Consider the following 13,364-nt stretch of genomic DNA (forward strand, 5'->3'; position numbering starts at 1 on the left):
CAGAGAAAACAATCATAAAACTCAAACTTTGAATTGTTAACTTTTTGTCATGCATTTCTTCTTTTTGTTGTTAGGTGTTCTGTTTCACAGAGGACATGTTTGCCAAGTCCTATAATGGAAATATTGTCTCAGGTAAAAAATTCCAACCGCGTAGACTGTAGGATCGTTGGGCAAGGTGCTGGACACTTTCCTGCTGAACGATTTCAAGTTTTTATATAACACACTGTGCTTCAGGAAGTGCTTCAGGAAAGTGCTTCAGGAAAATTAAACTATATACAAATGGGCTCTCCAATTAACTTAAAGTTGTAACCCAGATCGACCATATATACACAGCAGCCATTTTGCTCTTTTGTCATACCTGGGGGCTTGCAACTCCAACTCGTCTCATGGCCACTCCTGCCTCTGAATAAGGAGACGTGGGTGATTACAACTAAATCCGCTGGTGCTGTTTGGGAGTAGTTTGTCACAGGCACAAAAGCCTCCATGTCCAAACAGTTATGTTAATAAAGTCATCGTTATGTTTCAACATAAAAAATAAAATTTGAACAGCTGAATTAGAATGATGGTTGATGGTAAAGGATTAAAAGATAAAATAATGGCGATTATCAGGTGACGGTAGCAATCCACGTTAGTGTTGTCGACTGGTTTTGAATTTGACGGATATGGTGGTTACTGTTAGTGAGAGGGCGTAACCAAATGTGTGTGGTATCGGGGAGGAAAGGCCCCTTCGCGTCTGTGAGGTACCCCGGTATCCATTTTGAGTGACCCCTTCTCCTCTCCCCCTACATTCCGTTAAATCCACCCCTGGGCCATCCTCTGAACCTGCTGTTGCCCTGAATAGCAGGGTTGGAGGGGCCCCTCACTGGGACACCCCACATGAAAGGATGCCTAAACGACATGGGCCCTGGCCCTGGGCCCAGTAGAGCCCCTCCGAAGCCGGCCCCCAGTAGAGGGTTGTGTTGGTGGAAGGAACCAGGGCCAAGGAGTCCAGAGCCAGGCTGGAGGTGTCGACTTTGCTGCTGCAGTTGGTTCTGGTGTTGTACAATCTGCTGTTGGAGCTGCTGGAGTCGCGGCAGAGGCGGACGGGGGACAGTAGCCATGGTGGCAGTCCTTGTCACGGCTGTGTTATTCACGTTGCCGGGAGTGGTTACCGTGGGAACACCACTGGTCACGGCTGCTGTGTTGTTCACGTTGCCGGGAGCCGTTACTGTGTTGTCCACGTTAACAGGAGCTGATGCCACATTGGTGACACTCCGTGGTACGGTAGTGTTCTTCATGTTGCCGGGAGCTGTTACCGAGTTGACAATCTTGGGTACTGCTGCTGTGTTGGCCATGTTGCCGGGAGGCATTACCGTGGTGACACAACCCGTTACTGTGTTGTCCACGTTGCCAGGAGTTGCTGCCACATTGGTGACAGTCCTCGTTACAGCTGTATTGTTCACGTTGCCAGGAGGCGGTACCCTGGTGGCAATGCTGGGTATTGCTGTTGTGTTGTTCACCCGGCCAGGAGGCGGTACCCTGGTGGCAATGCTGGGTACTCCTCCTGTGTTGTCCACGTTGCCAGGAGCTGCTGCCACTAGTCCTCCTATTGGCCGGTCATCGCTAGAATCAGAGAAAAAAAACAAAGAAGTCAGACTGTTGGGATGAAAACAAGGAGACAGACCGCTAAGATCAGAACAACCCATAATGTAGATGAGGATGCGATGGCCTACATATTCAGTAACATCCTGGGGTATACACAAAACAAAGCAGGCGTTCGTAAACAAATTGAGAGACTGCACACTTATGATGCAAGTGCACATGTCATGCATCACCCAGACGTTTGTGATTTACATAATGCCTGATGTCTGAGGTGGGTGAGTCCTTGGGTAGCTTAATGATGCTCAGTGACATCATAGAAGGTAGGTTTGCTTCCCTGCCCACATCCCTGTTTTTGAGGGGCACCAGCCACTCCTATGCACAGCTTTGTGTGTAGGTGTGTTTGAGCATGGAATGTGATGATTTGATTGGCTAATGTATGATGATAAGAACTTCACATGTAATTCAGTGTGATTTTCTTTTTCTACAGGCAGATGTTCGAGTGAATTTCACCCGGGTTTAGAAATCCCATACTCCCACAATGGGCTTTTCCTTTTCCACTGGACCATTCTCACATGTGCCAGGAATGGGTGGACCAAAGGACAAGTTCACAGCTCAATTCTTTTTTTGTTTTATGAATATTTTTGAGCAGTGCACACCACTCCTTTAAATGGCTATGTATGTCCCTGTGTCAGTCTGTCCCTATGTAGCCTCGGAAACACAGACGTTTTTATTTCCACTTCAATTTGGCATAGAGTAGCGCAAACGTCGATCACTCTATACTGATTTCTGATCGTCTGCACCTTTGTTAAATTGACACACACACACACACACACACACACACACACACACACACACACACACACACACACACACACACACACACACACACACACACACACACACACACACACACACACACACACACACACACACACACACACACACACACACACACACACACCTCTGTCGCTCTAATTAATTAGCTGCGCAACATGAGACATGAGCCCCCCTATGATAAGACCCCCCATGCTATCTAAATTTTATGTTGAAATATTAAAGAAGAGTACCTCAAATTGCCATGTATTGCTGTACTTTAATATATTTTGATGAGAAATATTCTTTATGGAATATATTACATTGGGTAAAATATAGCCGGGTTTAGTGATGGTGTGACAAAAGTTGGGTTTAGTGTTCTAGGGTTAACAAGTCGACTCCCCTCAGAAGTCGAAAGTTGAAAAAAGGATAAAGTATATAATTATTTTTGCTCTATGTGTGCATGTGTATCGAATTGAAACTGTAGGAATGGTTATTGTCACGGACCTGGCTTTGTCTCCCCCAGCAGGGTTAGTGTAGCTACTGCTGGCATTCCCTCCATCTCTGTTGCCAGTGGCTAAACCCGCAGCATCCGAGTGGCTATTGGGCACTGTGGCAACAGCATCTATGTTTTGAGTGGCCATGTTTTTACTTTGAACGGTTGAGCTGTCCTGAGAGCCACATAGTGACATGTCACTGTCACTAAAAATGGTCTCGCTGTCCGACAGCTTTCCAGGCTTCTCTTTCACCTGTTCTGTCCCTGCTTTCCCAACAGCTCCGGTCTGTGAAAGCTGTACTCCTACAGCCTCTTTCTGCTTCTGTGCCGCCTGCTCAGAGTCAAGGGTCTCTGTTGTCTTGCTGTGGGTGACTTGGATTTGTGTACTGGAGCCTCTACGTTGAACAAATGTTGCAACATGCAACATTTGTTCAACCTGTCCTCCCACAGGGGAGAAGCTATTAGAGTCAAGGGGGAAGCTGCTGTGGGGACCGACGCCAAACTCCACTCCCGGCGTCTCCTGCTGCTCCTGTCTACGCACCCGCCGTTCCTCCCTGAACTGTGAGATAGCCATTCGCAGAGCTTCGAAATCTGTGTCCAATGGAAGCAGGGGTATTAGTTCACCAGAGGACGACAAGGTGGCAGAGGAGGGAGGGTGAGAGGATGCAGAGCCAGGCGCACTTTGTCTGGGAGTCGGCTGGTCAGAGACGGAGGGAGGGAGGGGGTGAGGAGGAAGAGGGTGATGGTCTGTGCAGGAAGATGAGGAAGATGTGGAGATATCGCGGGAAGGAGGAGAGAGGTCAGAACCCAAGGCAGAGTCCTCAGTGCTCGGCTGACTACTTCCCACACCTGGTGAACACAACACACAAATCTGTGAGTCTATATACACACACATTTATAATAACATGGACACAACAACACCCATAGCCATTTAAGATCGCTTACACATACAGTAATTAAGCAATATCACACTCAAGGTTGTGCTGTTATAACTGTATATCAGCACAGCCGGGATTTGGTTGTAGAAATGGGGCCACAGGTTGAGTGCCCAAGGGGTCAACATATTATGCCTTTGTTGATAATTTTGTCATTTATTCAGGTTTGCCAAATTCGTTCCTTCAGGAGTCTATATATATAAATATATAAAATATATATATAAAAAAAATATATAAACTTATTATTTTTAAGAAAAAGTTAGTAATAGGTTAAAAATACGTTAGTAGTCCTATGATTATTATATTGTTTTGTATTAGTGAAGTTAATTGTGACTATGATGCTTTAATGTTATTGTTGTACCGAGTTACTTTTTTTATAAATTGAGAATGAGAAATAAATCACAGTTTAATAAACTAGAGGAACAATGTTAAATGCAAGCAAATCCCACCCAGATGTTGCAAATATTGGTAATTAAAAATTTCCATTGTGCGCGTGCTTGTCCGTGCTCTCTCTCTCTCTCTGCGTGCGCACGTGAGTGAGTGTGTGTTACATTCCCTGACAGTATTAATTCACATGTTAACCTTTTTCAGTGTGTGACGGACACAAATATATACTTTCACTTGGAGAAGACGTTACTGTGGCTGAGGGCCGTTGAATAAAGATGTTTACAACAACGAGTGAATGCGCACGGCAATCTTGCTTACGGTACAGTTTTTGTTTACTTCATTGCTTAGCAACCCAATGCTAATGTATGCAGCATTACGACGGTGAGCTATCATAAAACACTATAAAGGACCAGGGGCGCAGCTGACCATTTGGTTTCCCTACGCATGATATGTTTGCGCACTGTGCGTATGCCTGGCGGCGGGCCTGTAAAGGACCATTTGACGTACATTTACGCCAACGACGGTAGACCGCTGAATTAATATCTGACGTAGATCCACGCCAATGGCGGGGAATAATTAGTGTGGTTGCCCAAACAACTATTGCAATTGTAACACTTTCTTTATTCCACTAGAGTAACCTTTTTTTGGCAGCACGCACTTGAGCCATATCTCAAATTGACCGGCTTCATCGGGAAGGATGTGCTTGTATTTTTTTAAGAGAAATGTTGTATAGTTTAATTGATATTAATTTATTAGTGAATTAAATTTCCCCATTGACATGAATGGGAAAATGCGATTTTTCGCATTTTCTCACATTCAAGTATTTTTTCCTCAGAGACTGTAATCACTATAGTTACAAAACTTGGAGGGTAGGTTCATAATTACTAAAATTAATCAACTTATAATGTTAACGGTCGGCCTCATGGTGGTGCTATAACAGCCCATTTACGTTTTGGCTTATAACTCTTGAACCGTAGTTCGTAAAATCGAAATTATTTTTTCCCTGGCTTTCGTCATGATAGTTTTTCCGCCATTTTGAATTTTCTCCTAAACACACTTTTTGCTTCTCCTACAGATTTTGCCCAAATCTCACAAGAATTGGTACACATGATCTCTGGACTGTTCCGATGAAAACACCACAGGCGGAATTTTGATAGTGCGTATCGTTCGGCCGTAATCGGCTTCCGAAGTTAGTGGGAGGGGCCTATTTTACAAAGAATGCCACAAATCACGAACCAAACGTCCAATCAACTCCAAATTTGAATCAAATGTCGTGGGTGGTTTAATCAACCAAAAGCCAAAAGCAATTCCATTTTCATCCATAGGGGGCGCCACAAATGCAAAAAAAATAACCGTTTGTCGCAAAAAACATGATTTTTGGGGGCATAAATCCCCTCGAATTACTTTCACAGGGGTGACGCGACATTGTAATTGGCTGGCAATATTAGTGGGAGGGTCCTATGTAAGCGACTGCGGAAACCACACTTTGCACTTTTTCAAAATTGCAACCTTTCCAGTTTATATTCATATTTGAATAGAAAAGAGAGGTCGCACACAATGCATCGCATCGCGACGCATTGTGAGCTTGTAGATCAGCTATTTTCAAATGGTCGAAATGTATATAGGGTTGAAGTGGTTACAGTAATGTATGTTTTTCTAATCAAAATGTAAATCTCCAAAGTAACTAGTAACTAAAGTTTTCAAATAATTGTAGTGGAGTAAAAGTACAAATGTTGGCTCTGAGATGTAGTGGAGTAGATGTAAATGTATTGGAAATTGGAATACAGTCAAGTAAAGTACAAATACCTCAAAATTGTACTTTAAGTACAGTATTTGAGTAAATGTACTTCCACCACTGGGTTAACGGCAGGAGGATGAGTTAACAAAACGTCAACAAAGAGAGAAGTATATGACCAAGCTGTCCGTCTGATGACAAAAAAGATTACGAAAGAAAGGAGAGAGAAGTATGACTAAGACACAGAAGTGGTCAATGTTATCCTCAACTTCATATTGACATCTGTTGTCCAGATCATATCTCACACCAGGGCTGCAGGGCTGAATCATTCAGGCCGCGTTAGTCAAGTCATTTGTGGCAGCGGTGGCCGAACGGTTTGCGGAGCGGTCTTGATACCGGAAGGTCGCCAGTTCGTATCCCCGGACCGGCACGTTAAAATTACCACCGCTGAAGTGCCCTTGAGCAAGGCATTGAACCACTACCATGAAATGTTCTATGAGCAGGGCCTGGCTGTAAACAAGTATCTGATGCTTAGTCCAGTTACCCTGCGTAAATATAGTAACTTTGCTTCCTTATACACCCAGCCAGACCACCCTACCCCCCTATCCCTATACCCACACGCATGTACGTTTGGATTACAACAGAGCCATAGAGTATAGACAGAGTTGCGACATTGAGGGGGCAGAAAACAGCCCGGTCACGTGGTTCATGTACTCGCGCGAGCCCTATCGACTACAATAGATTCTGTAAACTTCCGGTGTCCCTATTCGCCAATAGAAGTCTATGTAGAAGAGGACTGGCCCCATGAAGTGAACGGAGTTGTCGTAACTCTGTCTATACTCTATGGGCTCTGGATTACAAGTAGGGCTGCACGATATGGACAAAATTTCATATCTCTGTATTTATGCCAAATATTGCGATATCGGTCTGCTATTTTTGAAAAATCGAGAAAATGTGGTGCAAATCTTTGAATATATATTCTGTCAGAGCGATCGTTTTTAACTCAATCTTTGCTTCATGGGGGATCCCTGGAACAACATATTTTCAGATGGGGTCGGCGGCATATTACATATATTTTTGGGGTCCTTGGCATGAAAAACTTTAAGAACGACTGACATAGAAACATAGGCTTTTCAGAAAACTGTCAGGATTTAGAAGACATTTGCAGAAACGTCTTCAGGTCTAAATGGGTTAAGAGCGTACCGGACCGCATCTCCATGATATGATCTACTGCACCATGGATATGTCAACATGAAGTCGAAATGAGTCATAGTTCTCTCTTTTTGTCATCAGTTTCCTCCTTTAAGTGAAAGAAAAGTAGTGTCAAAATATCTTTTGTATATTCGGTTTCAAAACAGGCCGTATGCGGGTACACTATAGTAGCTTTTCGTGCTGGGGCCCTTTACTTTAGAATCATATGATAGACTGACTGATCAGCTGGTTATGTTCTTTCACCACTTTATTATTTGTATATGTAACAATACATAACATTATATGAGAGCCGCTATAATTAAGATTTCCAGGGTGAATGCCTCTGACTTAATTGGCCTAATTTTCTACAGTGCCACCCTGCTCTTTGGGCCCTGCAGGGCTTGTGCCCAGAATTTCCCATTCAGGAATCCAGCTCTGACGCATCCCCAAAGCTAGTTAGTGCAACCAGCCTATTGTAATTGTAACACTTTATTATTATTATTAGTGTGGTTGCCCAAAGAGCAACCAGACTATTGTAATTGTAACACTTTATTAGTGTGGTTGCCTATGGGCAACCATACCATTGTTCCCCTTACCTTTTCTTTTCATTCATTAGTGTGGGCAACCAGACTATTGTAATTGTAACACTTTATTTATTATTAGTGAGGACTTCATCGGGAATGGTGTGCTTGCTCATTGCTAGGAGAAATGTTGTATAGTTTAATTGATATTAATTAATTAGTAAATTAATTTTCCCCCATTCACTTAACATGGGAAGATCTAAAAGTCCAAGTTGGACTATGTAAGCGACTGCAACCACACTTTGCAATTTTTTTTAAATTGCGACCTTTCTATTTGAATATGACATTACGCCAGAGGTTTGCTCACTGTCCACCAGGTATATTCTGGTCGTTGTGACTGCCACATTGCATTGTTGGATATTTATGACAGCGAAGGACCCTTCTTCCCTTTGACCTCTCCTGTCCCTGCCCTCCTAACTGCTCGTGCCTGGAAAAGCTGTACTCCTCCTGCAGCCTCCCTCCGCTTCTGTCCCGCCACTCCCGCCTGATCAGATTCGCAGTTGTTTGTGTTACACGACAGACGTACATATACACACACAAAGGGGGGGAGGAAACTCCAGCGTTATTGTACTAATAATTATGTCGGCCTCAATCCTAAAACACAACCTTGTCTGGGTGCAGTTGGGTAGACCAGTCATTAGTGCTACTACAACACATCTCAAACCTTCAGACCTCCAGAAACCTACCTCAGAGGTGACTAGATTAAGCCAGACTAAATCTAAATATAAGATTGAGAAACTTTTAGTACTTCTAGTAAGACTAAATCTTAATTGCCCAGACTCTTCTTCAACAAAGATGGCGCAAGCAAACATTCTTTGTTCTGTACTCATACAATAGTATGGTACAAAACACTGAAGTCCTTAAACCAGAAACCTAACCCTAACCTCCCACGGGGCAGCACACCTAAACCTAACCCTCTCCCAACCCTTAACGCACCCCTCACCAACCTTAATCCAGTCGTTTTAACGCACCCCTCACCAACCTTATGTCTAACTAATGACTAGTCTAAACTAAGTATGCACCCCCCTCGCGTCTAGTACCTTGAAGCTACGATTCATGATTATGTCCTCTCCCGATGAAGAGGCAATTGCAACTGTTAACACCCTGGATTTAAACCTCCATCTACTTCCGTTTTAAAACTGCCCATCAATCAATTTGTAGTTAAATCACCCACATTCCCACAAATGTTCGGACGTCCGTTTCCGAACAAATGTTCGACTCAAATGGAGCATGTATTACACTTTACCTGACACCAGGGTCATAATTACTCAATGGGAGAGTAGGGAGAGACCACCTCCAACATGTGCTATATATTATATTGTTAAATTGTATTAACAAACTCAATAATATACTATATATTGGATTAAATAATGTATTACCGGTAAGTCCCGGATTGCAGCTTTAAAATGAAAAACTGTAAGTGAAAATACTGTCCTATAATTCCATAACAGAAGTCTACATTATTCAACCAGCTCTCACCTTTGAGATCCAAGAGGTCATCTGGAATTGCCTGTGACTTGCTGCCATGATAACCGACCACGTTGTTGAAGTTGTGTGTGATGTCATTGATATTGGCAACAATGATGCCACTGCTGGAGAAGTTGGGGAACATCTCAAAACGACGTTCTGGGAGGAAAAAGGTAAGATATACTATAAATTCAAAGAATCTGAGTGTATCTGTGCCTTAGAGTATATATGAATAGAGACGGCACCCGAGTTCTCCTCCCATCCACTTGCATTAAGTTGCTCAAAAGCGCATGAGGCGATTTCACTGTGCATTCTGGGTAGGAACAGAGTGCATTCTGGGATGGATTGGGCCCAAACACATGAACGCACTGCCGCTGACTATCATTGCAGGCATTCAGCGTTCACGTGTCATCGTGAGCGTGCACAATGATAGTCAACGGACCAGCGTGTTCATGTGTTTGGGCCCACGCTGCAATATCAAATTCGGCCACTATGTCCATTTCGCCTCAGGGTTTCATCCGGGTGCCGTCTCTATTCATATATACTCTAAGATCTGTGCGTCATCATTCTGACATCATAGTACTGACATAGATTAGCCTCCAAGTACTACTATCATAATGGGGTTCTGCACTAAGAACTCTATATGAGCTTTATCTCGTATGTGTAGTTGGAGAATGTCTCGAAATGGTGTTTTGAAGGATACATAAATACCATAAACCATAGATTGTTGTTGTTAAATCAACAGGCACTTTAAAAAGAAAGAGAGATGATATCTGATAAAGCTCATGAATAAGAACTGGAATAGATTTGATTTGAGAGTAGTCATAACTACATTCTAAGATGCTCCTTGTGATAATGACACAAATTTATACAAATAAAAACATGTAAACTAAGACAAATTGATAAGATAAGATAAATGTAAACATATTTAGAGTTACAAATTCATCTGATCCAGGTGTAAGTATAAACAGATAAAAAGTTAAAATTGGTCAAGTGTAAATACAGTATAAACAGGGCGTTCAAATAGATCAGGTGTACGTACAAACTGATAACATTTTCAGCAAGTGTAAGTACAACATAAAATATATTTTTAATTTATTTTAAATAAATAATAATCGTGACCCATGAAAATGTGTCCGTGACCCACTGTCGCCACAGTGGGTTAAAGTAGAACACTGGGGGGGGGGGCATGCTTCTTGTGGAGAACATTTTGAAAGATATTCACTTCATATGTTCACTTCTAGTCACTAAATATTTGCATCAGCTTGAAAAACAAATGCTAACAGGCTCCCATGCTGTTCATGACTGTTTGATAAACACAAAAATACAAGGTATTCCTGATAAAGTGCATCACCATTATAACATTATTCAACAAAAAACGTCTACTTACTACATATAAAGTCACTCTTATTTTGAAGTCCCCTGAACGGAAGTCAAACGCTTACTTTCGTATGGCTTGACAAACATGCATGTTTTGCAATGCTCATGGATTATGCCTGATCATTCAAGGTCAAATGAACGGTTTCATTTTCAATCAAAACTTTATGTCACCATATTCTTGTCATAATCAAGCAACACTGTGACGTGCAATCTATTTTCAAGTGGAGGAGAGGAGAAGAGAGCAGCAGCGCACTGTGATTGAGTCAGAGGTGAGACTATTGGCTAGTAGAATTGTCATGAACTGGCAAATACGATCTGACAATTGAAAATTGTGTTTCAGGCAAAAATGGATCTCAGACTTTTCATTTAAAAACAGCAAATTTAGCTAAAAGGACTTTGCAACTCTGATAAACAAATCTAATTCAACAGGTGTAAATGAGAAACGAAATACACTGTTAATAATGTGTCCTTGTATACTGTACAATATTATGCTGTGTATGTGTGCGTACTGTACCTGTTAAGAATATAACATGACGGTGACTTGTGTATCTGGCCTGCAGCTCTATCAGACATTCCAGCTCAGGCGATTTGCTGCTTGTCCTGTCACAATGATGATAGGGGAGTATCTCCAAAATCAAGCGCTTCTGATAGTTTGTCAGCACTTCCAATAGGCTTTTAGCTTCACGCTTAAATCTGTTAAGACACAAAGACATGCATCGTTGATGTTGTCAATTTAAAAAATGGTGAGACAGTAACTACTACATATAGTAGGAAATATTGCAGTAATAGTAATAGTTAAGTTAGAAGCAGTAGTTACAGGTAGTAGAGTAGTAGGATATATAGAAGTGGGAGTAGACAAAAGTAGCAAAGTCTAGCAACAATAGTATATTAGTTATAATGGTAGTTAAAAAAAATTACCTAGCTTGTTCCTTAAGTTTTTTCATTGTTTTAAAGTGAACTCTCCATCTCCACAGACACTCTGGTGAACTCTTCTGTTCCAGGAACATCAACAGGGCTGCCAGACGCTCTGCACAACAAACACATACCATTCTCAGAGAGACACAGGAGAGCACGCGCACGCGCGCACACACACACACACACACACACACACACACACACACACACACACACACACACACACACACACACACACACACACACACACACACACACACACACACACACACACACACACACACACACACACACACACACACACACACACACACACACAGTCTCCTCACCATGTGTGATGAAATCTGGGTTGAGGACAAACTCATCTGAGACAATGCAGCCTCCGGAGACAAACAGCTCATTGGGGCTGTTGTTCCTGAGGTCATCCACAGTGTCAACACCATAAAACACTACAGAGGGCCGCTGCTTCAAACGCATCAGACCTGGAATCTTAACACAAAAATACACATCAAGTCAGTAAGGAAACCATTCAGTCTGTTAGTAAACCAGTAAAATCAGTCAGTTAAGTTAATAACCGGTACCTTGTTTATGTGTTTTTCTATATCTTTGTTCTGTATTATGATCAGCAGTCTGTCTTCGGTGCTTTCATTTTCCATGAAGGTGATAGGACTCTGCTCTGTATGTCCCTGCTTCAACAGATGATCCTGCAACACATTGTCATCATGATTAGCATCGGTTGACACTACTGTAATTAGACACGCGGAACCCCATTTGAAAAGATATGCCAGGGACCCCCATACGAGAAGATTTTTATGGCCCTAGCAGAGATTCTCAACCCGTTTAATTTCAAGGACCCCCAGTTTGACATGCATTAGTCTACGGACCCCCATTTAATGGCATTTCCATCTCTGGGACCCCCAATTTATATTGTCAAATCAATGTTAATTTAACTCAGTGTAACAACTGCATTTGGTTCCAAACTATATTTTAGCTGGGGACCCCCTGGAACTAGGATCCAACAGGAAGCACGCACCAGAAATTCTACAGGTGCTAGTCAAAAATATACGTAAAAGGAAGGGATGTCCGCACACTGTTTCTCTGCTCCCAGGACATTTTTATTGGTACAACGTTTCGACCCTTGTGGGTCTTCGTCAGGTAAAGACCCACAAGGGTCGAAACGTTGTACAAATAAAAAAATCCTGGGAGCAGAGAAACAGTGTGCGGACCCCCTGGAACTCCCTCAAGGATCCCTGGGGGTCCCCGGACCCCACTTTGGGAACCACTGCTCTATGCATTAAAGCTGCATACCATGGTTTATGATGGTTATTATGAATACCTTGATGTGGTCATAGTGCATGTCATACTCTTCAGTACTGTGGATGTAGAACTGGACAGAGTTCTTTTTCACATCTTTGATAATCTCCTCCAGGCTGCTGAACACCTCTGGCTGTAGTTGGCTGATCAGGGATCTGATGTCGGGGGGAGCCGGACCCTGGCCTAGCCCAATCAGAGACACCGACCCTGGGCCAGAATTCACATCCCCCTGCAGGCTTCCTCCTAGAGGAAGCTATTGTCATGATAAAAGAACAGTTAATCTCCTGTATTCAAGTGTGTGTCTCTCCGTTTGTGAATGTATTGTGTCTGATTGTATGTACTGTGTCTGGGTTTATGTAGTGCGTCTTTCAAGGTTGTGTATATATAGTCAGAGAATATTATTATCAGAACTATGTCCAATCTGGGAATAAATTCCTTACCAATACATTTCTTCACCAATGTGTTTTTAAAGGTGTCTAGTAGTAACACATCTCACAAACACTGAAATTCAGTTTCCATTTTGGAACAATATCGTCGTGTATTGGCTGCCGCTGCATGCTTGCCTCTCG

General features: G+C 42.6%; 1 protein-coding gene across 5 annotated transcripts in view; it reads right to left on the minus strand.

Moving 5' to 3' along the window:
- Positions 1–73: 73 nt before the first annotated feature.
- Positions 74–13,364, minus strand: part of tasora (transcription activation suppressor a) — a 38,303-nt gene continuing 25,012 nt past the window's right edge. For 2 of the 5 annotated variants that reach the window (XM_079511361.1, XM_079511360.1), the window contains exons 23-30: positions 12,818–13,048; positions 12,063–12,185; positions 11,811–11,970; positions 11,485–11,593; positions 11,081–11,259; positions 9,199–9,345; positions 2,902–3,739; positions 74–1,602 (exon numbers count right to left, since the gene is read on the minus strand). In XM_079511361.1, coding sequence (XP_079367487.1) covers positions 783–1,602; positions 2,902–3,739; positions 9,199–9,345; positions 11,081–11,259; positions 11,485–11,593; positions 11,811–11,970; positions 12,063–12,185; positions 12,818–13,048 — 2,607 coding nt within the window. In that variant the 3' untranslated portion in view covers positions 74–782. The remainder of the gene's footprint in view (positions 1,603–2,901; positions 3,740–9,198; positions 9,346–11,080; positions 11,260–11,484; positions 11,594–11,810; positions 11,971–12,062; positions 12,186–12,817; positions 13,049–13,364) is intronic. The other 3 variants (XM_079511362.1, XR_013790886.1, XM_079511363.1) reach the window with 3 other exon arrangements.

The sequence above is a fragment of the Electrona antarctica genome, assembly GCF_951216825.1.
Source record: "Electrona antarctica genome assembly, chromosome: 9".
NCBI lineage: Eukaryota > Metazoa > Chordata > Actinopteri > Myctophiformes > Myctophidae > Electrona > Electrona antarctica.